This window comes from Lytechinus variegatus, chromosome 13, assembly GCF_018143015.1.
Source record: "Lytechinus variegatus isolate NC3 chromosome 13, Lvar_3.0, whole genome shotgun sequence".
Taxonomy (NCBI): Eukaryota; Metazoa; Echinodermata; class Echinoidea; order Temnopleuroida; family Toxopneustidae; genus Lytechinus; species Lytechinus variegatus.
In genome coordinates, this window is record NC_054752.1 from 28,617,278 (window position 1) to 28,642,907 (window position 25,630).

A 25,630-nucleotide genomic window follows, 5' to 3' on the forward strand; every position below is an offset into this window, starting at 1 on the left:
GCAACAAATACTTTCATAGAGCGTTCGTTGGACTAAGAGTGCTATTCTAGTCTGGGCTCCGTAACACAAAGGTTTGCGATGGATTGCAAATATGAAAGAACCGCACTGATTGGTTGCTGGTCGGTATTTTAAACCAAATGCGCGTGTAACATTGATATTGATTGGTCAGTTCATTTAGCGATTGATCGCTAATCTTTGTGTTAGTGAGCCCAGGTCTATACAATTTCTGCATCCTGCTATGTAAGGCATGTTTACATAACATCTTGCTTTAAAATCTGCCTAGCATAATGAAAAAAATGAAAGGTCATTTGACCAAAAAAAAAATCCCATGAGGTAATTCCGAACTGGTCTATTGTATTGTAACTTAATTTCATCGAAGATGTGGGGTAATACCTTGGTCACATTTGCTCTTCGGCGGACGTACGGCGAGTTGAAAACAGCCGTTCTAACATTTTTTGTACCAGGTGCATAGGTGGTTTGAATTAAAATCAATAAAACGGCCGTTTTTACTTGCCGTACGGCCGCCGTAGAGCAAATGTGATTAAGGTATTATAGGGTTAAGCTTGCAATAAGGTTTTCAGTTGGGTTAAGGGTATGGGGTAGTGTTAAACCCCCAAAGTTGAAGTTGGTCACTCGACTGTTGTGTGAAATTTAGAGCGGAGCGATTGTCGCCGGAGCAAATTTCATGGAATCATCGAAAGAAATACCTTGGGAATTACCATCAGCGCTTTCAGACGCGTAAGACTATCGTATCCACACCAGGGCCGTAGTCAGGAATTTCTATGAGTGGGTTCCGAATTACTGTACAAAGGGTGAACCGTTTCTAGTTCATGATCAGTTCCGTCACTCCTCGGGGTTGATCCAGCTATAGACCAGTTCGTAGTTACTTCATGGACAATTTTGGTAAAATGACCTTTCATTTCGTTCATTATGATAGGCAGATTTCAAAGCAAGATATTACGTAAGCTTGTCTTACATAGCAGGATGAAGAAATAGACCATGTGACTAGAATAGCACACGAATGAAAAGCCACTATTCAAAAAATATATATGAATAATCAAGACTTATATGTTGGTGCTTATCTCATTAGATTTTAGACCACCATTCTCGTTCAAATGACCTTCATCTGATACCAACTGGCTAAAATCATAATTTCTCTTATTTCATAATCAAATCATTTAGAGTTTTCTCTTGCAAATATTATATAGACTAGATAGAGCAACGGAAGAGTTTTTTTGCCATTTCACGTGCGGAAACATTGTTGACTGAAATACTTGAAGTGGAAAACTGAATGGGACCAGATGTATCTGAAAATAGATGGTAGTAAATGGTAGTGATTTTTTTATCTGATTACTAAGAAAGCATGATTGCTTCTAAGCAAGCAACCAGAGGACCAACGGCTTAAGGTCCTCTTCGAGGGACCTGATATGACTTACCATTACATGGACCTATCCACGGAGGATTATCTATTCTTACTGGGGTGCTGTGACAATGCTCAGCACCCCCAGTAACAATAGACTAATTCTCCGTGGATAGGTTCCTGCTATACCAAAAGGCGCTAAGCACACCAATTGGGATAAAAAGGGATAATCTGCTTCAAATAAATTGATCACAATGCTGTAAATGATATGCCAGCCTATAATTTGTAAAATAATGATTGCTATGATTAATAACCATGCCAGCCATTCCAAGCAAGATTACTAAATCACTGCAAACTTAAAGTGCTCAATTTACGTGTTGCGATTTCGATTTTAGAAAATCATTCTTTCGTTTGTTTCTGATACAAAATACCCATGCAGCGGTGTGAACAGATTACGGTTCACTGTTATTAAACACTTGATAAAAAAATAATTGAAAGCAAGAAATCAAGGGTTTATAAAACATCAAACAATCATTAAACATTTAATGCAACGTCTTTTATACAGCGAGAAAATAAAAACGATGTTTCACACGTTACGAGAATAAAATTACATTCGATAAATATATATTACTAAACCCAAACTTAGATACTATAGTACAGTGTCAATTTGGTCACCTTTCAAACTTGGTATATCATCACTGACAAAATATGATCAAACAACTGCAACAGACACATAAATATACATTCTTTACATATATACATACATGTTCCCGAGGTAACGAGAGCAAATAATTCGAGAGGTAATGAGACAGAAATGCATATTTCCAGCACAAACCTTCAAGGTACGTAATTTATATACATGCAACAGTACGTAATCTGTATGGCGTTAACCATGGACCTACTAGAGATGCGTTCACCAACTAAACAGAGTCTTACCCCGAGGTCTGAATCGGAGAGATTCGTTTTTATCCGAAACTCTACGATGACATTTCGGATTATTCTTAATGTACGTAGTGTTTGTGTGAAATTGAGTATTTGCAGACATGTATCAATCATAATTTACGACTGGGATCGACATTAAAATGTCATTATCTGAAAGACGTGGCACTGGGGTTCGAACCTCGAACCTCTGCATCAACTCGTAACCTCCTCCGTGTAGCTTGGATTAAAGGCGCGCACCATCAAGGCCAAGTGTGTCAAACATTGTCACAATATTTTGCCGAATTAATTAATGTTATCTGATATAAACTTTGATTTGATAATTTTGATTTATTTAATTACCAATAATATTCACATGTTCGTGGTATGAAAAACTATTAACCTTGAATTTGGTGATATTTTGTTTTAATTTATTGAGCTTTTGTTTTTAATCTATGAGCTAAACTAAATACAACCGAAGTGAACGAGTCTCAACCCGTACGGATGGGGAAATAGTCACCAAACTTGTGAACTAAGTTGATTTAATTTGTACTTACAATAATACACAACTATACAAAAAATAGTTTTATATACATTTACCCATCAACATTAATATAACTACGGCTACACCAAACAAAATGTATACATTTACATTATCAGACGGCTTTTTTTACATCATGTACATATTTACATCTATCATGTGAATTATGTGATGGAAGTATAAATAGCTGGATGAGAATGGGACAAAATTAAGCAGACAGACACAAAATGACACTTCCAACTGAACAAGAGGAAACCAAATGTATTGTTGGGCTTGACGTAATCATTGTGATTGCCTTGAATATTATAATGCTTAGTTGCGATGTTAAGTGTAATTATATACAATAAGAGATAATAATCATGCACATTGTTGTTATTATTATAATTTTCTTACCAGTTATTGGGTTTGGGTTGATTTGACTTGAGTATTTTGATTTATTTTTTTTCATAATCAGGGAGATTTGTGAAGTAAAATGTTTTCAGCCCTTCAAAATCGATTTAGCGAGACAGTATACGGTCAACCCATTCCAAATCTCACTGAAGCACTTGTCATGCTGTGAGTCTCAGACCTTTTCCCCATCCCCCGTCGACCTATTTTCTTCCTCGTAACCCACGTGCCTCACAAACGGAGCAGATTCGATATCGGCGTCCGGACATCGCTGATCACGATGGAAATTGTTAGCGTTGACGTCCTCCTCCGGCACATCCTTCTGCAACGGAGTCGCCTCCTCGGCGTCGCGCCCGAAGCAGATCGGTGAGGAATTCGGGACGTCGCCGTTCCGCCGATGTTCATGCGCGTCGCGGTCGCCCTCTATTGGCGGCCGTGAGTTATTAGGATCACTGTCTTTGGATGTCTTTGCAAAGAGGAGGATGTTGGGCAGAGATGGTTTAGACCCGTTTCGAGTTGACACGTTGGAGAAAAGAGTCTTATCCTCCCGCAAACTCACAAAGCGACGTTTGATAAGTTTATGGACCTGCAAAATACATAATATACAAGTTACATACATCCATATTGACACATTAACTTTATTACGAGAAGTACAGTCAGACCATAGAGCTATTACAGTAATAATATACTGTAATAGCTGTATGGTCAGACCCTAGGACCTGCGCAGGATAATCATAATTCTGTACAATCTCCTTCTAAAAAGGAACTTCATTTGAAAAATTACAGTGTTTTGCAGGCTAAGTGGATTTAAATCCCCCCCCCCCCGTCCAGCAATGCACTCTTTCTACTTACTTCTGGGTTCAAGAACACATAGAAAAGTGCTACAAAGAAGCCTTGTGTTGACTGCAGGAAGGTCAGCAAGTACCGGTAGATGTGAGTCGCCACAGTCGGCTTCTCTGGGGTTGGTTCAATCAGGAACAGGAGGTATGCTGCCCCGAGCAGTGGGGTCAGGACTAGAAGCGCCCTCAACGGTTTCCTAAGGGTAGTGACAGAACAAGAGAAAGCTTTTTGTACGTCCGACCCCCATTTTTCTCAAGTAACTTACTTCACTTCATAAACTGACCATGTCAAGGACCCTTGAGAACATTACTGACTGTCAAAAGAACAAGAAATCAAAGACAGAAAATTTCTTGAAGGCCCCACATATAGGGGCTCGGACGTACGTATTTTATGGAATTGCCCATTTGTTTTTGTCATTTTGCATAGCACATTGTGACTTTTGAAAAAAAAAACTTGTATAAGAAGTATTATTATTTTCAATAGTATAATGATAATAATATCCAATTTTTTTATAAAGCACTTTTCCCAGAAGGGCTCAAAGCGCGTTACAGCATATTATGACCCAGGTCATTAGATTCATTTCAATCCTGCACGACAAATGCACAATTTCCACTCCCTTGGGAGCATTCCTTGCATTCATTGCAGCCTCGTAATAGCGTTGGCAAATCTTAACATCTATCGCATCCTACCGGGTACCCATTTAGCACCTGGGTCAAGAGTGACAAAGTGTGGATTAACGCCTTGCCAAAGGACGCTAGACCGCGGTGGGATTGACACGACCCTTTGTTTACAAGGTGAGAGTCCGGAACCACTACACTACGGCTCTTCCACACGGCTCTTCCATTATTAAAAAGTGTTTCATAATCATCAACAAAAAAATTCTTGAGGCAATCGCAAAGCACTTTATATATTATAGATAAGCTAAATGGAATTGCTAACCTGTGTTGTTGATCAGAAGACGATCTCTCTCTATGCACAATGACGACGAGTATGTGAATCAGGAAATACACATTTATCTATGAAGCAAAACAGGAAACAATAGGATAATGAATAATTTGAAACAAAACTAGCATTGTTACGAAAGGTCTTATATAGACTTTAGCTACTCTTTATCGTATAATTTTTCTTGTTCACGTTTCGCTTACTGAGGCTTTATTCAAAAGTGTAATGGAATATGAAGTGGAAGGGGCTTCACCAACTCTTGACATGCACGAGACTAATATTCCAGCTATACAACCTCTACAAAGCAAGGTTAAACTACTTCATGCATAGATTTACATTTATTCATTTTCCGTTTACAAAGCACAACAAAATCAAACAATACAGAGTCAAATTTAAAGTACAACATCAATCGGAATAAGGTATTAACAATTAAAACTACATGTAATGCAAACTAAAGTAATAATAATAAAAAATAATATAGGGTATTTATATTGCGCACATATCCATCACCTTGTTAGGTGCTACTGGCGCTCCTATCGTAAAATAATAACATGGTTACGTTAGCAAACCAGAAGTACTACTCACCAAAACAATGAGAATAATTGGAACTCTGATGATGTAGTCCGCATTGGTTCTCGCATTACATCTATAAATGTACCAAAAAGAAAAAAAAATGGAGCTAAAACATCTTTACTGGTGAAATTATAAACAATATTGAACCCGCTGAAGGAGTGATGTATTTTTTTTCATTTCATTTTTTTACATGAGACGGTTATTCTATGGTGGCATTGATGCAGAGAACAGCAAAAACAAATCAGTACATTGTTAGCAATGTCATGACTTCCCTGAATATTAACATCAAATAGCTAACGGGAAGAAGATTTTTAGAATAAATTCTCCTTAAAGAAAACAAAAAGATAATCATCAAAGCGTAAGATGGGGAATGGAAATTGAAACAATTTCGACCTTTAATTAACTAATAACAGTTAATGCGAATGCAGATGAAATGATACACAAAGAGGTAAAATGCCTTTAACAACTTACATTGCAATCGGTTAAAGGTTGTGTTATTTCATGGACTTAGAACAGGACCCAATTTCATTAAAGATGATAAAAACAAATTTCAATGTTATGTTATTAGACATGACCGGTGTGTTGGCTCAGTAGGTAGAGCGCCCGTCTTAAAACCGGCATGACCGGGAGTTCAATGCCGCTAAACGTTTTTCAGAGTTGGGGGGGGGGGCTGAGCCGAAAATGGTGTGGGGGCTGTCCATAATAATTAAAACCAGTTTTTTTTTAATACTTTTTTTTACATGTTTATTGAAGAAAGTGGGGGGGGGGGCTGCCGCACCCATTATATCCCCCGTCCCACGGTTCCTGCTAGAAATAAGATCTGGATCTTACATTTCACTGTTGGTATGGTCCCCTCGCATTGCTGTGAGTAGAACAACAAGATGAATAACCGACAAGATCACAGGAACAACTGAACATAAGAAAAAAAAAATCAGTAAGTTAGTAAGTCTCATTTTATAAATAACGTCGTTTTCACTAACTGTATACAGCAACATAATTGAATGCAAATGTTTTAATATTTTGCTTTCATTCTATGTCTTTTTAAAAAGCTGGATTTAAATAAACGACCAAAACCCTTTAAAATAATATATTATGTTTATAAAGAATTCCATTAGGCACTTTGCCACGATCATTATCATAACCGAATATTATTATTTCCAAGTATCTCAAGAACCACAAAGCAATTATCACCGGGAATATTTTGATTAAAAAGGCATGCTAGTTTATTTGATTATACATTTTTGGTTTCTTTTACTTTGAATCATTCAATGATTACATGTAAATATAATGATTTTTAATGACTAATGACTACCTTTCATTTAAACAAAACAAACACAAAAGTTGAAATCATACTGTCTTACCCCAGCCGATGAGGGCGTAGAGCCAAAGAGTCTTGGGCGCCACCGTTACACCTCGAACCAATGTACAGAAGAGGTAGATCCCTTCCACCAACATCCAACAGAAATTGGCTAGGGTTGCGGCAAAGATAACGGTCATGGTTGGACAGATATACCACTGTAAGGTGGAGGAGGGGGAGGGGATGAGGGCGAGGAGAAAGATGAGGAGGAGAAAGAGGAGGAGGATAATGTGGGGGGGGGGGGGGGAGGAGGAGAGGCCAAGTGAGAGGGGAGGGGATATCGAAACGATTGGGTGGGTGGGGATCGGGCGATGGAAGGAAAGGAGAAATCGAGTCAGGGAGGGGTGAATGAAGAAGAGATGATTATTTCATCGACATGTTTGATCAAATCTAATACATGTAACAACATATATCGACAGTGATAAATAAAGACTGAACGGGAGAAGAATAGGAAAGCTAAGCATGAAAATAGAAAATGAGTTGATAAAGTAGGAATAGCGAAAAACTAGAAGGCTCCCTACAACTCATTGTAAAATAAAAATAAAAATATCAGTTAATACATAAAGAGATAAAAAAAATGAAATATTAAATAGATTGGTTAATCAATAAATACATGAATGAAAGAAAGATCAAGTAAATAAACAAATAGGTAGATGAATAATAAATAAATGAATAAATAATGAATAAATGAAAAAGTAATACAGTCCTGAAGATAGGTACCATCAAGAACACGACGATAATAATCTTAAGTCGATCAGCTGAATAGCAACATCACTCTTATAATGAAACAAAGACCATTGTCAAATGGATATCAAATGGAAATTTGACAAAATCGGCAAAAAAGTTGTCAAAATTTTATATTAGAAAACATGAAATAATTGATTTCATGTTCATAGATACCGCTCATAGATACCAGAAAAATAGAAATATGTATCAACAAAATGCTTCAAAAGTGCATGCGAAGGGCAACTTCTTTGATTAGGAGAATTCAGTTTGGACTCATTTGCTGTAAAGAAAATAAACATAATGAAATCAGCAAATGAATCCAAACTGAATATTCCTAATCAAAGAAGGTGCCCTTCGCATATGGAAAATTATGGAATTATGCGTCAACTTATTATCATAATCGCCATCAATTATGTCCCTAAATTTCCTTGACGTAGGATTTTTTTTATAATGTTCACACTTTTCTGGGCCATGAAGGAAAGAAAAACAGACAATGGCCGTGATGATGATGATGAGGGATTTGACAAATTGTAAGACTTTCCTCTTTTGTAAAAAGTTTCTTTGAGCAAATCGCAATTTGGTAGCCGGAAAATAATTTGGTACTATTATTCTTTGCTCAATGACTATCACGTTCATTTGACACGTTAGTTACTTCTTCCGTCGTATGAAATGTCTGACCAAAATTTCATTTTAGAAATAAAGTAATTGCAAATCAATCATTCTCAGTCACGTATTTACCAAACAACGAAAAAAAAATTGTAAGAAATGGCACATGATTCAAAAGTATAGGCACAGATATATGCACGAAGCAATTCATTTCAATGGAGTACAAAATTTCATAGTGCCTTTTTGTTTTAATTTTGGCGCAAGCCATTTCTAACACCTGTGATAAAAGAGGGGACGTCGGCTAAAGCATGAACATATGTAATTTTTGTGTCATCTATTTGAGGGGAAATGAGACCAATATGAAACAAAACTATCACTTGGATTCGGAGACATTTAATCGTTAATACCTACACTTTCTGGACCAAAGCTTGAATCATTTCTTGCAGCTAGTAAGACACCGAAGAAGACTACGGAGATAATGATGAAACTTAGCAAGAAGTTCATATGGATGTAGTTCCGTAAACACCACATAGACCTAAAGCAGTGCGGAGAAAATGATTTCATTAAACACAGTGCAACGCTTTATCCAAACTACCATGAAACCGATAATTAACTTTAAAAACAAAATGTTTAAAATGTTAACAGTATGTTTAAAGCTGAACAGTGTTGTTTAAATTATAAATCACTTGTATTACTTTAACTCTTAGTCTAAAGACCAACCGTGAGGCCATTAGTCCGGGTTGTGTGAATAGCATACATGTTGCTTAATTCAACTTTTACTATGTGCTTGTCGAGTGACTGTATTGGGAATTTTTAAATCTCTGAATAGTAAAGGAAAACTATATTCAATGCATCATTTGAATATCAATATTTCACTGATAAGACTTTGAAAATAACAATTAGGTAATAACTAAACGTATTTATTATGCCTTCAAGATCACCCTGCAAAACTTATACTCAAAGATGTTAAATGTGACAAAAAGTATAATTTCGGGGAAACAGACAATTAAACGGAAAGCGACCAAACACTAAAAAATCTTACCTGCATGTGATCAGGATGATCAGCGCCCCCAACGTTGTACATAGGGATATTGAGTAACCGATATTGCTGATTATAGAGAGCCTGAAGAAGTGGAATTCTGATTCACCAGGCTAGAAGATAGAAGAGAAAGATTAAACACATATATATATACATATACATATAAAAGAAAGCTATTTAATATACACATCACACTATATGATGACGGTGCAAATATCAAATAGTAATAATTATTATGATACTGACACGCTGTGCAAGTCATTAAGAACTCGAGTGCACTGAATGGACAACGAGTAACAGAATACAATAAACATTAAAAAAAACTTCAGAAAAAAATGAAAACAGTAATATTTAATATCTAAAATGGGCTTTGCCATAAATCAAACGAAGTTTCAAACATAAAAGAGGTTTGGGTGAACAAAAGAAAACGAATGTTTGAAAGAAATGTGGCGTGGGTAGTTAAAAAAAAAACTGGAGTGGGTATGTACAAAATGACATGAAAGATCTTAGAAGCTGTTCTTCTGCCTAAGAAATTAAGGCATTATCTTTCCTACTTTTGATTCTGGGGTCGTTTCATAAAGTTGTGACTTAAGAACGACTGGTGATCCTATCTTACTGTAAGTGGTATAAACCAAAATGTTCATTGGCGATGGTTTAGAGCGTAAGAAAGGATTACAGGTCGTTCTTAACCTTTGTTAACCGTTCTTAACAGCTTTATGATCCCCCCGATCAAGTATTATTCGAAGGAACAGTCAAAGGAGTCTACGGTCACAATGGTAAGACTTTATAACTGCCCTTAATTACTCCAATAGTCTATCCTGACTCTATATACTCTTTCAGGTAAACGTACCTCGTCAAAGTCGACAACGGCCCTGCATCCCGAGTAGTCAGATTTATTGTCGTTTCCCCATCGTCCATCCTTCAAACAGACACGTGAGACCTGATCTAAATGGAAAAAAAATGTAGAGAAAATTCCTTTTCACTGTGGGGTGTATTTTAATGAAACAATACTTCTACAATATTTTTGTACCGTTCTCCATGCTTTCAAGTATAATCATAATAAAATAGACCCAATGTGATCAGTCGACATTTTCCCTGTGGTATTTACTTTCCCAAATTTGAAAAGCCCTGTCACTACAGCCATTTTCTTCAAATTGAACAAAACCAAATTACCCTTAAGTGACAATATTAAGGATATTGAAACTGCTCTGACTACATTTTAATATATCACAGGTGTCAGTTGGATATTTTTATGAAGATGTTCGTACATGTATTAAGAAATGTGGTTTCTTACTTTCGTATTTCACACCATTGAACAAAGCCGGGCATGGCACGGTCACATTTCCAGGTGGAGAGGCATTCCAGCACTGTATCTCATCGTAATATGAAGGACAGTACCGATCTGAAAAACAAAATCAATATACATTATGCATTGGACATCATAATCTCATAGCGCCCTCGCTCAGAGGATATATAGGAATACGCGTAAACGGAGTTGTCAGAGGTGCGCCGGCGGCAGATAACCAACACATGCCATGCCATTGCTTCAGCCTGTATGATGAAGATTTGACTTTTGAGATATATTTATTTCCGTTCACGAAATACAATCGAATTAATGTCAATTAAATTTAAAAAATCAGATAAAAGAAATAATTAACGGAAACAGCATGGGGTGAACCAAAGTGACTTCGGCAAAGATAAGATTACGATAGTCGTACATCCAAATAGTAGCTATAAACTGTTTGCATGAATTCATGAAAACAAAGGGTGGTGGAGCGCGGTATCCCCCGCATTTGCATAACAAGTATTCCGATGGGTTAATGCATTTGTTTCCCCATTGTTATCCTAACTGATTTCATAAAGTTTCCCGTCCTTCCTTCCACCCGTCATCCCACCTCTTTCACTTCCTTGGAAAACGCCACCTGAATCCCAATTCCACTCACCTCCTGAATCTGTTGTGAAGTTGAAGAATGTTGGCTCAAGTGAATGGCGGTAATTGCATATCTCCAACGGATTGTTCACATCCGCACCTCGAGACGTCATGACTTTTTCGACAAGCAGATCAAATTTCTTCGTGCTGAGTAGGTTGGAAGTGCCCGCACCGTTAGTATCTCCCAGTTTCCCGTGGGTCTCCAATGTGGTTGGTAGCGGATGGACAACATTTCCTTGGACCGTCGTAGAGGGAGTCTGACTCCAGCTGCATCCGAGTACGGAGAGGAGTACAATAAGATGCAACGGCATGGTAATGGAGATCTACAAAATAACGAACATGATATCATTTCGAATTTTAACCATTATATTAACACTGGATATTGCAAACCAAATTACTCTGTATGAATGTTTAAACCCCCATGTTCACACTTCAAGTTAGGTTGTCTCAATCTCATCATCACCCATCAGAGTTTGATTTAAAACGATCCGAAGTCAATTGATCGATTACGACAGCGAAGCCCTCCCTCATGATGGCATCAGCCCTTGTAAATATTATCTAAAAATGCCCTCTAAGAAACTCAGATGCGATGGTTCCAGGAGCTTAAAAAAACTATTAGCAAAATTTACTGCGATATGCTTCATGAAACCCGCCCCTGAGGTTGGCATTTAGATGATTGAAGAACTCAACAAAAGCAAGCCTGATGAAAATAAGGAAATGGTTCTGCCAATATACACCTACTGGAATGAATTGGGTCATGAGAGTTCAAATAAACAAAGTAATTTCCCCCACGAAGCTGCAAGCTTCTATTGAAAACACAACGAAGATGCATAGGAAACCAAAACCCAAGAAGAGGAGCAATCTTATCGGAAAGAGTAAAATGAGAGGAACAATTAAAAAAAGAGTTTCATCAAAATCGAATATGAAATAAGCAAGTTATGTGAGTTTGAAAACTTTGTTGTACTTTCTATGGGGATCCTCAAATTGGCAAACGTGCTTCAAATGGCTGATTTTGTGGACAACTCTCCATTTGTTTTGTACACAAGTTTTCAGATTTTCCTCATTATCTTTCAAATTGCATCTTGCCTCCTCCTGAGCACAACGTCATAGGAAAACATAATTCACATCACATGTGTCGAGTTGAGGAGGAGATAATGTGAAATATATAAAATAAAGGGGGAAATCTGAAAATGTGTATACAAAGCAAAGAGAGTTGTCCACAAAATCAGCCATTTTGAAGCACGTTTGCCAATTTGAGGATCCCAAAAGAATGTAAAACAGTACTTTTTAAATGTCCATAATTTACTTTTTCATAACCGATTTTGATGAAAGCTTTTTAAAATTGTTCCTCACATTTTACTCTTTCCAATAAGATTGCTTCTCTTCTTGGATTTTTGGTTTCCTTTAATGAAAGTGTGAATTACTTCAGAATCCATGAACAAGGAATGTGTTCTATAGTTGACAATTATAAAAACAAAAAATAAGCAAACACGTATATACGAACCAAACTGAACACAATTCTTCAATAAAACAATGAGGTCATTCAAGTTAAAAATGTCGGTATATGTTGCTGTCATGGTATGTTCTCATTCCGTGTAGTCCTTTCGATTTAGAGTATGCCAATTGGTAAGTAGAAGAAGTAGTAGAAGTAGTAGTAGTAGTAGTAGTAGTAGTAGTAGTAGTAGTAGTAGTAGTAGTAGTAGTAGTAGAAGAAGAAGTAGTAGTAGTAGTGGTAGTAGTAGTAGTAGTAGTAGTAGTAGTAGTAGTAGTAGTAGTAGTAGTAGTAGTAGTAGTAGTAGTAGTAGTAGTAGTAGTAGTAGTAGTAGAAGTAGTAGTAGTGGTAGTAGGAGGAGGAGTAGTAGTGGTAGTAGTAGTATAGTAGTAGTAGTAGTAGTAGTAGTAGTAGTAGTAGTAGTAGTAGTAGAAGAAGAAGAAGTAGTAGTAGTGGTAGTGGTAGTAGTAGTAGTAGTAGTAGTAGTAGTAGTAGTAGTAGTAGTAGTAGTAGTAGTAGTAGTAGTAGTAGAAGTAGTAGTAGTGGTAGTAGTAGGAGGAGGAGGAGTAGTAGTAGTAGTAGTAGTAGTAGTAGTAGTAGTAGTAGTAGTAGTAGTAGTAGTAGTAGTAGTGGTAGTAGTAGTGGTAGTAGTAGTAGTAGTAGTAGTAGTAGTAGTAGTTGTTGTTGTAGTAGTAAGTAGTAGTATGGTAGTAGTATAGTAGTAGTAGTAGTAGTAGTAGTAGTAGTAGTAGTAGTAGTAGTAGTAGTAGTAGTAGTAGTAGTAGTAGTAGTAGTAGTAGTAGTAGTAGTAGTAGTAGTAGTAGTAGAAGTAGTAGAGTAGTAGTATGAGGAGGAGGAGGAGTAGTAGTAGTAGTAGTAGTAGTAGTAGTAGTAGTAGTAGTAGTAGTAGTAGTAGTAGTAGTAGTAGTAGTAGTAGTAGTAGTAGTAGTAGTAGTAGTAGTAGAAGTAGTAGTAGTAGTAGTAGTGGTGGTGGTAGTGGTGGTTGCAGTGACATTTAGTCGTAGTGTATTCATGGTATTAGTTGTAATAAACACGTGAATGAGTTCTCGTATAACCGACGTTGAAAGGTATGGTTGTAGAGAAATTCATTTTTCTAAATGTAATGTTCGGTAAACTGTTCCATTTATTGTCAGAACGTATTAAGTATTTCAGATCATTTTCCAGAATTTTTTTTAAAGAGATGTAGCACCAGTCTACTGATGTTCATAACCACCATCATGACTATCAACATCAATATCATCATCATCACCGTCGTCATCATCATCATCATCATCATTATGATCATGATGTAAACTAAAGGTTGTTTGTAATAAAAATGTTTATTTACAATATTTATCCTTTATCACAATTGATTAAAATCAAGACGAATCACTTCCATGAATTTCTCATGTGTGCAACTGGTCACAATTGATAGTCAGAGAAGAATCATGAGGTCGGTCATGTGACGAGCTTCTAAATTATAGTATTTACCCCCTTGGAAGCTTGGGAACAATATTGTCAGACCCCCAGCAAGGAATATGTAACAAAAGAAATGTTACTAAACGCACGCTAGATGGAGTGAAATAAATCGTTTCGCAATACAAAGGAGGGGGCGAAACGGGGGGGGGGGGCTACTCTAATAACCTGTTCATATAGTAAAAAAGAAAGAATAGACGGAAACGAAGGAGAAAGAATGGAAAGGAACAAAGTGGAATTGCATTGTCATTGAAACCAATGATTCAAATGTTTTTATTTTATTTAAAAGAAACAAACATAAAACATTATACAATCGAGCTGATTTGTGGATCCTTATGGTCCCCTCAAAAAACGAGAACAAACGGTCGCCGCTCCGTAATGAAAGTGCGTGCACTCGTTAATTACATGTATGAGGTGTAATAAACTTCGGTACATTGCGCTTAATGACCAAACATTTTGAACAATTACTTAATAAACGAATTTCTGGGGCGGGACAACAACAGAAACGAAGAAAGAATATGGTTGATTTAAATTCGTTTTACTGGCGCCCTATTTCTTTGAAGAAAACGAGTTTGAAAAGGTGACGTACTCATGTTAATACCAATTAAATTCGCAGTTTCTGTACGCTCACCACGCTATGAATGAACTTGTTTGAAATTAATTTGAATCAATACTTTGCATGAGAGTTCAAAACAGGTAAACAAAACAGAAGAGGGAGGGGCCCCATTGCATGGTCCTGGACCCCCCCCCCCCCGGTTTGTAAGAGGGTGCAGGGTATGTTATATACTATAGGTTTTTTGCTCGTCAATTTTTTCCCAAATTTAGCACCCCCTCTTAAAATAACCCTTCCCAGGGCCCTGCCCCGTGGTGCAACCAAACATTATACATATAGCAAAGCAACCAAACAGATGGTCGTCTACCCCCCCCCCCCCGTCATGAAAAATAAATCTCCGTTTATGTCTATTGCTGATCATCAACTTCACCGTTATGAAGCGCATTAAATTAATTCGGTCCAAATGTCAACAAACGATTCTGAATTTTCTAAATTTGGTCTCTAGTTTTCAAATAAATGTTAGTGATGAATCATGTTCGGCAATTTATCACGGCAGGGGGTATTTTAATTATGCGTGTTGGTATTTCAGTATTTTCGTGCTATTTTCGTAATGTTTTTTTTTGTAATCCTATTGCCTTACAATTGTGCTTATACGGGTATTGAGGGAACAGATTGGAAGCTGCCAGAGTTTGTTGATAGGAAGGGAGGGAAAGGGGTGGGGTGACGACCGAAAATTCTTTGAACATGTTGAAGTTCATTGTGTTGTCAATGAAAAGACACGAGTACCACAATAGCTCCAAAAGCTACACTTCTCTTCTTGAAGAAAGTTAATGTGTTTCTTCATTATTCTTACTTGCCATCTTCCATTGCATGGCATGTCATAAACTGCTGCCCCCAACCCGGATGTAAGAAATACACACATACTCAATCAAATGTAATAATCAATATCTAAATAGCCACAACAGATTTACCTATACACAGGGATCACTTATTATTCTTTAAAGTTTTATTTACAAAATGTAACCGAAAGACATACTTATCCCTCAGTGAAGTGTTCCTACATTATCATGTTTTAAATCCAAGTTTCTTCTTAGCGACTGGCATCATTACATAAATCAAGGCTGAATAATGCTTAATTTCGGTCAAATCAGCGTTACGCTGCCCTTCGTGTAAACTGAAATGGGCGTTACTTCCACGCATTGTTTAGCGGTTTTATACGAAAAATCATTATCTGAAACAAAGCACGACCTCGGATCAGACCTTGCTATCCCTTTTCCATTATTGATCTGTTGTGGAGGGGGATACTTGTAATATTTATCATATATAAATGTGCTATATTCTACTCCATAAGTATATGCAAAACAGTGGTATGCCTATTACTCAAGCCTACAAGTTGTTTTGCTGATGAATTCATTCATTGACAACCCAATGATGTTATGATTTTGAAGGTGGATGGGGTTTAATTTTAATTACACTTAGTTCCATATAATCACATTGTAAAAAAAAGTGATGAAGAAATATATACTCTCCCTTAATCCATGTTAATTTTGCGTCTATTTCGGGAAATTCTGATCGGTGTGCTTGTTGTACGATTTAATTACATAGAAAATTAGAAGTATTGTATAAAATCCCTACGCAAATCACTCAACATTACATTATGCAGAAAAATGTTCAGAAATTACGAAACAACTTTAGTTTTGCATAGCAATGATCCTCGATACAAATTATTTTGAGCAAGTTTTACAGATTGAATCACCAATTAAAATAAATAATTACTTTCGCAGGTGAAATTGGTAGAGAGAGAGAGAGGGGGGATGTAAGGAAGACAGAAAAAAACAAAGAAGATGGAAACGGAAGGGCTGAGGCTAAAGTATTTCCAAATGTACAGGTAACTTAATCTCTTCTTTTCTCATGTGAAAAAAAGCGAGAAAAAAATCTCTTCTGACTTCGACTGACCCCCCCCCCCATTTATTGTTTCATGCAATTTCCTGAAATATATGGGTTAGGAAACTTATTTTCAAGTTAGATCATGATCTTGTATAGAAGGGTAATTTCCCTTCTTCGATCGGCCTCAAGGGTCATCTTTGAATATGCGTCATTACCGGTTACCATGGTAACGAAGAGGTGATGAAGAGCCCTCATGAGTTCGGTGATCAGTAAGAGAAAGACGGACGGAATAAATGGCCTGGGAGAGGTGTAAAGGGGTGATTTTGGCAACAGTACCGCTGATGGTGGTGGTGGTGGTGACGATGATGATGATGATAAAGATGATGACGATGTTTGTGGTGTTGGTGGTGATGATGATGATGGTGGTGGTGGTGGTAGTGATGATGGTGACGTTGGCGATGGTGGTGGTGATGGTGGCCATGGCGAAGATGATGACTCTACATATGTTTGCGATCATGACAATAGGGAGTTTTAGGCAACTATCCAATGACCACGATGGCGTGGAATGTTATTTCCCAAGACTATGCACTGTTCCTCCTCAATCATGCGCAGTAAGACTGGTTTTCGCAAATCTGAAGATTATTCCAAGTCACTGATGATAAATCTAGAGCTCTCTAATATCGGAGGTGTAGAAGGCGGTAGTGATGATCACAAAAACCCTGTTGATAACAATGCTCATCATGAGGAGTAAAGGAGGGGAATAATGATGATGATGATGATAATGATAATGATTTGGTGGTGATGATGATGATGGTAGTGGTGATGGTGATGGTGATGATGATTACGATAAAAAAAATAAATCTGCTTCTGGCGAAAGCGTAATTGTTATCAAGGATGGAATGAGTAGGATCGAGGCCAGGGATGATGGCATCGATGATGTTGACGATGGTGATATGATTATAAAAAAAAATGATTTTGAGGAGGAGGGTGATGATTACGATTATCATATGAATATAAAGTAATGTTTTATTTAAAAAAAATCATGCATAAAAAATACTAACTATAAACTCCTTAGTGCTTCAGATCTGATTTTGGTAACTGCCACCCCCCTCCCACACACACGTACCTCTCCCAGGTCTCCTTTTTATATACTTTTTTGTAAGATGGCCTTTCTGTCCATGCAGGGATTCGAATCATGCTAACTGCGATCTCACTATCTGGCCATATCTCACAATAACCTAATTATGATCAAGCTATGTTGTTTGGAATACATTGTGGCTTCACCGCGGGTATTATTTTTGCAGCTTCCGTATCAAGCAGTTGGTTTGCAATTCTGATGGAATAGACTTGTATTGCTTTGCCTATCAAAATAAGACCATCACGCAATCGCGTTTTCAAATGACAGTTCAAACGCTACATGACAAGTGTAATACACAACCAAAGATCATCCTATTCCAGCGCCATGCAGTGTAAGAGGGGGTGTTGCAAGAAAATATTTGCGATCAATTGCAAATATTCTGTTGCAATTTCACAACTGATAGATCAACGTTAGCTGTAGCAAATCAGATTAAACTTCTTGTTTCAAGGATCAAATTAGCAATCAATCACTAATTTGCGATTAACTGCAAGACATATGATTGATTTAGGGACCACAAATTGACTTGCAGTTGATTGCAAGGTTCTTGCAACACCCCCATAAGTGTGATACCACTCGGCTGGGAGTTTTTGCAACTACTACGCAAACACTTTCTCGAACGCAGAAAATCTATTGTCAAAAGCCCTTCATGACAAAGCAGCCTTTGTCGAAAAATTGATGACTCAAAACAGCAACGTCGTCCTGGGGCCGATTGCACGAAAGGGTCTTTCCAGGGACCGTCTTTCGTGTCGGCCATCTTTTATAACGCTATAGGCGGGCTGTTTCTGAAATTTATGATAAAGAATAAGATTCGTTAGTTTGCTTTTGAATCAAATTTTATACAATTTCATGATATATCACAACATTTTATAAACAAATATTTTGTTTAATTTAACGGACGAATGAAATATGTTTGCAGATGACTTATATAAAATGCGTTTCACATGGCGCATCATAAAAGATGGGCGACACGAAAGACGGTCCTTGCAAAGACCCTTTCGTGCAATCGGCCCGGCCTGGACTCTGGACAAACGACGAATTTACGATTTTTCGTCAGCTGAGAATCTTACGGCGATCAGCTCTCCCAGTTCACCAATTTTCGACAAAAACCTCTCTGCCGTTATTGGATTTTGACGGGTATTTTCAATAGATTTAATATGCTTTAGAATATATGTTCCCGCCGTAACTGCAAAAACTCGCTAATCATTAAATGAAAAGGCGCACTTTCAGTGATCAAATTGAAATCGTAGTTTGCCAGCCAACCGCCCTGTAACCCATCCGTTGTAAATTCAGAGCACTGTAACTTCTCTACCATAATTGAGGGGGGGGGTCCAAAGAAAAACGCTTTCATTCGGTTGAAAGTGAGACGGGTGCGCTGCCATGTCAGTGCATGTATTATCTTTTCATGTTAGGCACACATGAAGTCCCCAGCTGGAAATTACTATAACAAATTTCGTCCAAAACGAATTGATGTGTATAAATTGGAAGGGAAATTTTAATTGTGCAAAAGAAATAAACGTTAAAGCGGTTCAACGCTCAGTGAACCGAGACCTTTCTATTCTCTGTGCTGTCACACTCGGTACGTACCTTTATTCGAAATTGTAGCGTTGTTTGACGAAGCCATAAAAAAAAATCAGGACACGAACAAATTATCACACACATATTTTTCTAAAAAAGTTAAGTAACCTTGAAGAACACCCAACTGTTTCTTGACTTTTGTCAAAACGAATGTATAAACACTTGATCCCAAATTGAAGTTCCTGTGGGTGTGAATACCAAGCACTTGTCTGTTAGCTCAATTTTCTATTCATCAAGTTCTGGGAATTTCATGACTATGGAGGAAAACTTGTCTACGAACAATATACTTCAATGTCGTTCGAGTTTATTGCAAACTGATAAAAAACGGTACATTTTATCGTTTTCCTGGCATTTTCAAGAGAACGTGATGAACGGTGCCAGAAAATCTCAATGCATCATACAAACTTATGCGTTCGGCCACTTGGGTCAAATGCACTTTGTTAGATGTCACGCAATACCAAAACAAATTAAAAATCCCATGATAACATCATCTACAGATCTAGTTGTCCTTAAATTTCTCACGAGTTGTCAATCATGAATATACCATTGGGACCTTATATGTTCACAACAATAAACACATTCGCGACACGATATGGTTATCGATTTATTTATTCTTTTAACTCATTGTTTCATTTCATTTTTATCAAAAATACAAATCAAATAAATATCCCCCGTATAATAAAAATCAAGTCATTACGACAGTACCCCAATCTGTATGATCATTCCAGTTGAAGTAAGTACACAATCTTGCATGTAGCAAAAGAGGAATGACATAATAAACAAAAAAATCATAATATATAAAATAAAAACAAAATAGTTACGTCTATCTTGTGAAAAGGAGAGCCACACTGAAGTGCCACAGTTAAGTGCCGAGAGTAAAATTGTTCTTTCTGGTCTCTAAATAACCTAAGCTTATCCTCTTTTCAATCTTGACAGATTATTCGGAGCTTACCCGCCAATGATGAAGATTAAAATAGTGTACCAACCATGCTGTAAATATACAATGATTATAATCTGATTTGGGATTTTATGATGAAAGTGCAGAGGAAACAATTATTGAGGGTATAAATTTACTGGTCCACTAATATTGTATGAGTGTTGTGTATCGTCTACCCAGTGTCAAGACCAAAGCAAAGGTCTGACCATCAATGTTTAAGATCAGAGCCAAGGTCTGACTGCCCGAGGTCAGGGACAAAGTCAAAGACAGACTCCCAAAGGTCAAAGTCATAGCCAAGGTCTGACTGTCCAGTGTCAAGGGGTCTATGGATAAGGCATCTGATCTACGTCAAGGACATGTACGAGCCCAAGGACAAGGCAAATGTCACCCATTATTTCTCTAAGAGCGCAGCACTGTGTCACGTATATTGCATAATGTATCGTATTTCCTTAAAAACTTCGAATCAAGGGATACCTGGGGAATATGTCATCAACAGTTATGTTCGACAAGTAGTCAGATCTGACATCTTCCCTTGATTTTGATTGGCTAGGAAGCACAGTTGCTATGGTAACTGTCGGATAAAACGTCCGACTAAGTCCTTTCACGAAACGTTCCCAAGATTTCGATGACATGTCCGACCGTTTGAAATTCTACTCAAATGCTGTCAAGATAAAGACGACCTTGTCCTGTACAACATCGAAAAATTCTACCTGGCATGTATTCAAGTGCGTGCGATGTACATGCATGTCCCCACTGGAAGGAAAGTAATGTCCTAACGTATTTACCTGCCACAAAACTTCTTCTGAACTTTATGTCACCGAATTCGTATTTGTTTGATATTCCATTATCACAATTATTAATCGTTCGAACTTCGAACATTGGTCGCGTGCATAAGGTATTCATGCCGGTGCGATAACCTATATACCAATCATATAATGCTGTCAATATTAAATGGAACAAAAAAGATGTGTTAATATATTGCTATGAATGGTATTCAATTGAAAGCTAGGTAAGTAAAGAGATGTTAATATGTTCATACACAAAACATGAACCGATAATAGCAACAGCTTGTTTATTTTCCTCATATCATGCATCATACCAAGAATGGTTGCTTTGCTAGGTATTCCTCTAGAAAGCATTAAGGATGTTTTCCTTTTTTTTCTTTCTGAGCATTAATTTGGCATAGATATGGTTCTTCGTATGGTGTTTACTCTAAATGCATTGTCTCTCTGAGGTTTAGATAAGCATAAACTATCTTTTGAACTACAAAATTTTGAATATATTTGTCAAAAAATATTAACAAAAATAGTCGATTATACAAATTGTATTTTTCTTCTTTTCTTGGTTAGACTATTTATCAACTGGAAAGCTTTCAGATGTCTATAACGAACTGATTTTTTTTAAGTGGGGCTGCTGATGTAAAATTGAAAAGCAATAAAGAAAGAAAGAAAAAGTTTTCACTACAAAGTGGATGTGAAATTGGTCCCAAGAAATTTAAAACACACACATAAGGGGTTTCACTACAATATGGATGTGAAAGTGGTCCTGAAAAATTTGAGAAAAAAAAGGTTTCACTACAAAATTTTGTGATTTATTTCAATTTGCTATAATAGAAACAGAAATAAAAAATAAAAAAATGAAGGTAATTCTGGTTACATTTTCCCGTTATTACATATCTTAAAGAAAACATGGGGGTGCTGCCTATGAAGAATAATACACGCAAGCACCCAAGAATATATATATATATATATACATTTTTTTTTTTTTTTGGGGGGGCTTCAACGCCTCTAGCACCCCCGCTTCCCAGGGCCATGTGGCCTTGATGAATGCATGAATCAAATATTACGGTTGTTTGATCTTTGAGCTTTTAACTGTTAATATGGTTATGGTTGTATCACTGCCCTTTGAACAGACTGTCACGTTGATTAACATGATTTTCAGAGGTCGTGACAAAGTGTCTGACATTCATTTCCTTGTAATGCTTTTATTCATAAGATTGTATGCATTTGTTTATTTATCACTTCAGTGATGAAGTCATTTTCAGCAAGTTGAATATACAGTCTCCGTTGGCTTGTTTTGTTCGCTAGAATACGAGAAGGCTATACTGCTTATTGCTAAGTTATTTTGATGCCTTTCACTTTGTTACCGACAATCTAGTGGAACTGAATGTTTAATTAATTCAGTGATTGATTAGTACGAAAATATTTAATAAAAATTTCCAATAACAAACTTACAGATAAAGGTGAGCACGCATTATGCTTCTTTTACACTTGGTCAACGATCGTCGTAGGGTGTCCGTAGAGTGTCCGTAGGATGACCGTATCCTAATGATCCATACTGATATCTTTAGATTTGCATACGACGTTTAGACGATTTTTTTGTGAATCGTAAGATCGTATGATCCCTTGTAGGGGGATCGTAGGATCAGCGCAGGGTATTTGAACGATCGGCATGGAGACATCTTACGATCTCCTACGGCCTCTGCACGGCTTTATCTTTTGACCTCTACCATGCCAAAACCGGGGGGAGGGTGGCGGTTTGGGATCGGCAGATGGCCAGGATGTCACCTTGTTTTATCAATGACCTTCTAGTCCAATATATTATTTTTCATAATATATATTTTGCATCCTTCTTCCTCAGCTTCTTTGAAATAGAAAATCAGAAGTGGCGGCTACCCATGTCACCCATGTACACTGCAAAAACTCTGGTGTTAATAATTTAACACCAGCCCGGAATCTATTGTGTCCACGCCAGAGAAGTGTTAAAAAACACCAGTTTCGTTTTGGTCTAACACCAGATAGGTGTTTATACAACACCGGTTAGTATTAAAACAGCATTGCTTTGATTCCAAACTGGTGTTGTTTCAATACTTCTCTGGTGTGGACATATATAGATTCCGGGATGGTGCTAAATCAACACCAGAGTTGTGCAGCGTACTTGTAGCGCAACTACTTTGCATTATACGATGGAACACCCCCAATACCCCTGACCCACATTCGAATTCTTTGGATATAATGATGTGATAGATATCGTCCTCTGACATCAAGTGAAAAGCAAGCGCCCCAAACTATCATAAATCTTTCTTCTGCATGTGACCCGTTTCCAATACCATTTCTGTACTCGTACATCCCTACTCGTCAATTTGGATAGATGAATTAATGGTTTCTATTCAAGAGGACGTGACGGATTTACGGGAGGGCTGTACTCGAAATTGAGATGGCCTTCAATTTGGAGGCGATTGCTTCCATAATGAAAGATATAAGGTATTCAGAATACCAGAGTAAGGGTTGAAAATTGAATTGAGAATGGTACAAAATGCAGCCCAGCATTATGATTATGAAAAAAAGAAAACAAGCTATCTTTCTGGCAAAACTCGTGAAAATATACAGATGCAAAACAAAACATCAATAATCGAGATAGCGAAAAGGTCATTTGCGCCCCTCGAAGCCACATCCCTCCCCTCCTGCATAAATTAAATGTTTAATCCCACGTAAGTTGCCCAAATTTCCTAAAGATAGCTAACATAAATATATACATCGGAGCTGTTCAGAACGTGGCAGTTGGTGCCCCCATTAAAAAAAATGTAAAGAATATAGGCCCGCCCAAATGAGTCCATGGATTAAGGTTCTGCTAATGGCAGAAGTATTGTAAAAACCCTAAAACCACGTATGATAATTGATTTTAAAATACCAGTTGATATTTTATACCCCCTCCCCGGGAAATTAATGTAGGATTATCAGGGTATAGGCATGTAGTTAATTCCAGATGGGTCAAACTAAATATATTTTCCGGCGCTCTTTCATCATAACACACTGTCGTGACAATTTTGCAATTTTAAGGAAGCTATTCAAGAAATGCCGTATTCTGTCAGGAGGAAACCAATTGGATTTCATGACGTGCGATCTCTTTATTAGAGATTAAAGAAATACTTCGTTACATAACTGTATTATGTAGGTCACAGGATATAAACGTCAAGGATTAGAAATGGTTACTTAACATTTCTTTGAATATTGTCACGATTGTGTACTTTATCAAAAATGTTATTTAAGTGCAATGAACCGCTTTGAATAATTCTGGTCTTTTTAAGTCTCTTTAGAAATAAGGTCCTTTTTGTTAAGAATGACCGGAGATAGGCCGCAGGAGGGAGGGGTGAGCGGCCTGACCTATTTTCAAGTACGTTATGAAATTATTTCTCAGTTCATTATTGGATAGATATAGACATCCCCGGTAGAAACATATAAAGGGATATTTTAAAACAAACAAGCAAATAAAAGTGGGAGATTAAAAAAAAACATCCGAGAAAGAGGGTAATGAAAAAGAGAGAAAATGAAGAAGATTACTTTCTTTTTCAAAACTCTGGGTCTTATATGTATGATAACCTTGATCAGTACAGAAAAATAATACATCTAATTAGACCTGTCATCACCCCTATACAGTGGCATATTAACAAGTAAAAAATGTTGAGGGAGCTGTAATACCGTATCGGGTAAAAATTTATTTTTTAAAAGTTAGAGCGAAACAAGCAAAAATTTCGACATTTTATTTTTAAAATCCAGTTTGGTGATATATTTTGTCATAATATCCAGAAAATGCCATCATATTTCACCCTTTTTCTCTTTCGCTTTCTTTCCTTTTTTTTTGGGGGGGGGGGGCAAGACTCCCCAAGCCACCCCCCCCCCATCTGTACGCCAGTGCCCCTATACCTAATGAGAAATATAACCTGTCACAGACCTATACACTGTGATAGAAAATCGATATGATGTCAGATTGTTTCAGGAGCCTTTGTGTAATCAAATCACTAATTGTAGGCTAGAAACTATCTTTAAACTGATTTCACGTGTACACTCACAAAATCAAATATCGGCCAATCATTATGCAATAATAACAACCTTGGGGATCGATGCAAATTACACATTTTATCATTACTTACCATTATTCATGTACGCCTATGTCCTCTTCTCCAAAATATTATCTTTATTCCCAAAACACCGATGATCCCTCTATATCTCCTGCCAATAATTGGAACGGCAACAGACTTAACACCAATAGTGTTGAAACTAGATAGAAAAGCAGCCAAAACGACCGAAACGTTTACCCCGCGACAAAGAACGTAAACACCTGCTAACTTGAACTCGTACCCCGCTCGCTGTTTCTCCCTGCAGATACAGAAAGGAAATGCGTGGCATTCGACGTACACTACAAATCCGCCGCTCTTGCCTGATGGCCCCGCTCGCCCCTGGATTTCGGCTCTCAACAATGTCAAGTACGGGTCGTTTAAGTGGCGTGCAGAGGTTGTTTTATTATTCTATTGGCATATTGGGCTCCGGCGAGTGAGCAAACACAAACCAATAGG

General features: G+C 37.3%; 1 protein-coding gene across 1 annotated transcript; it reads right to left on the reverse strand.

The window, feature by feature from the left end:
• Positions 1-1,681: 1,681 nt before the first annotated feature.
• LOC121426537 (corticotropin-releasing factor receptor 2-like) lies at positions 1,682-25,630 on the reverse strand. The gene is made up of 12 exons (XM_041622882.1): positions 25,208-25,630; positions 11,233-11,542; positions 10,584-10,691; positions 10,140-10,234; positions 9,293-9,402; positions 8,662-8,785; positions 6,923-7,076; positions 6,393-6,471; positions 5,574-5,634; positions 4,986-5,062; positions 4,059-4,242; positions 1,682-3,792 (listed from the first exon to the last, which is right to left on the reverse strand). The coding sequence occupies exons 1-12, from the start codon at positions 25,208-25,210 to the stop codon at positions 3,382-3,384; spliced, it is 1,716 nt and encodes a 571-aa protein (XP_041478816.1). The 5' UTR covers positions 25,211-25,630; the 3' UTR covers positions 1,682-3,381.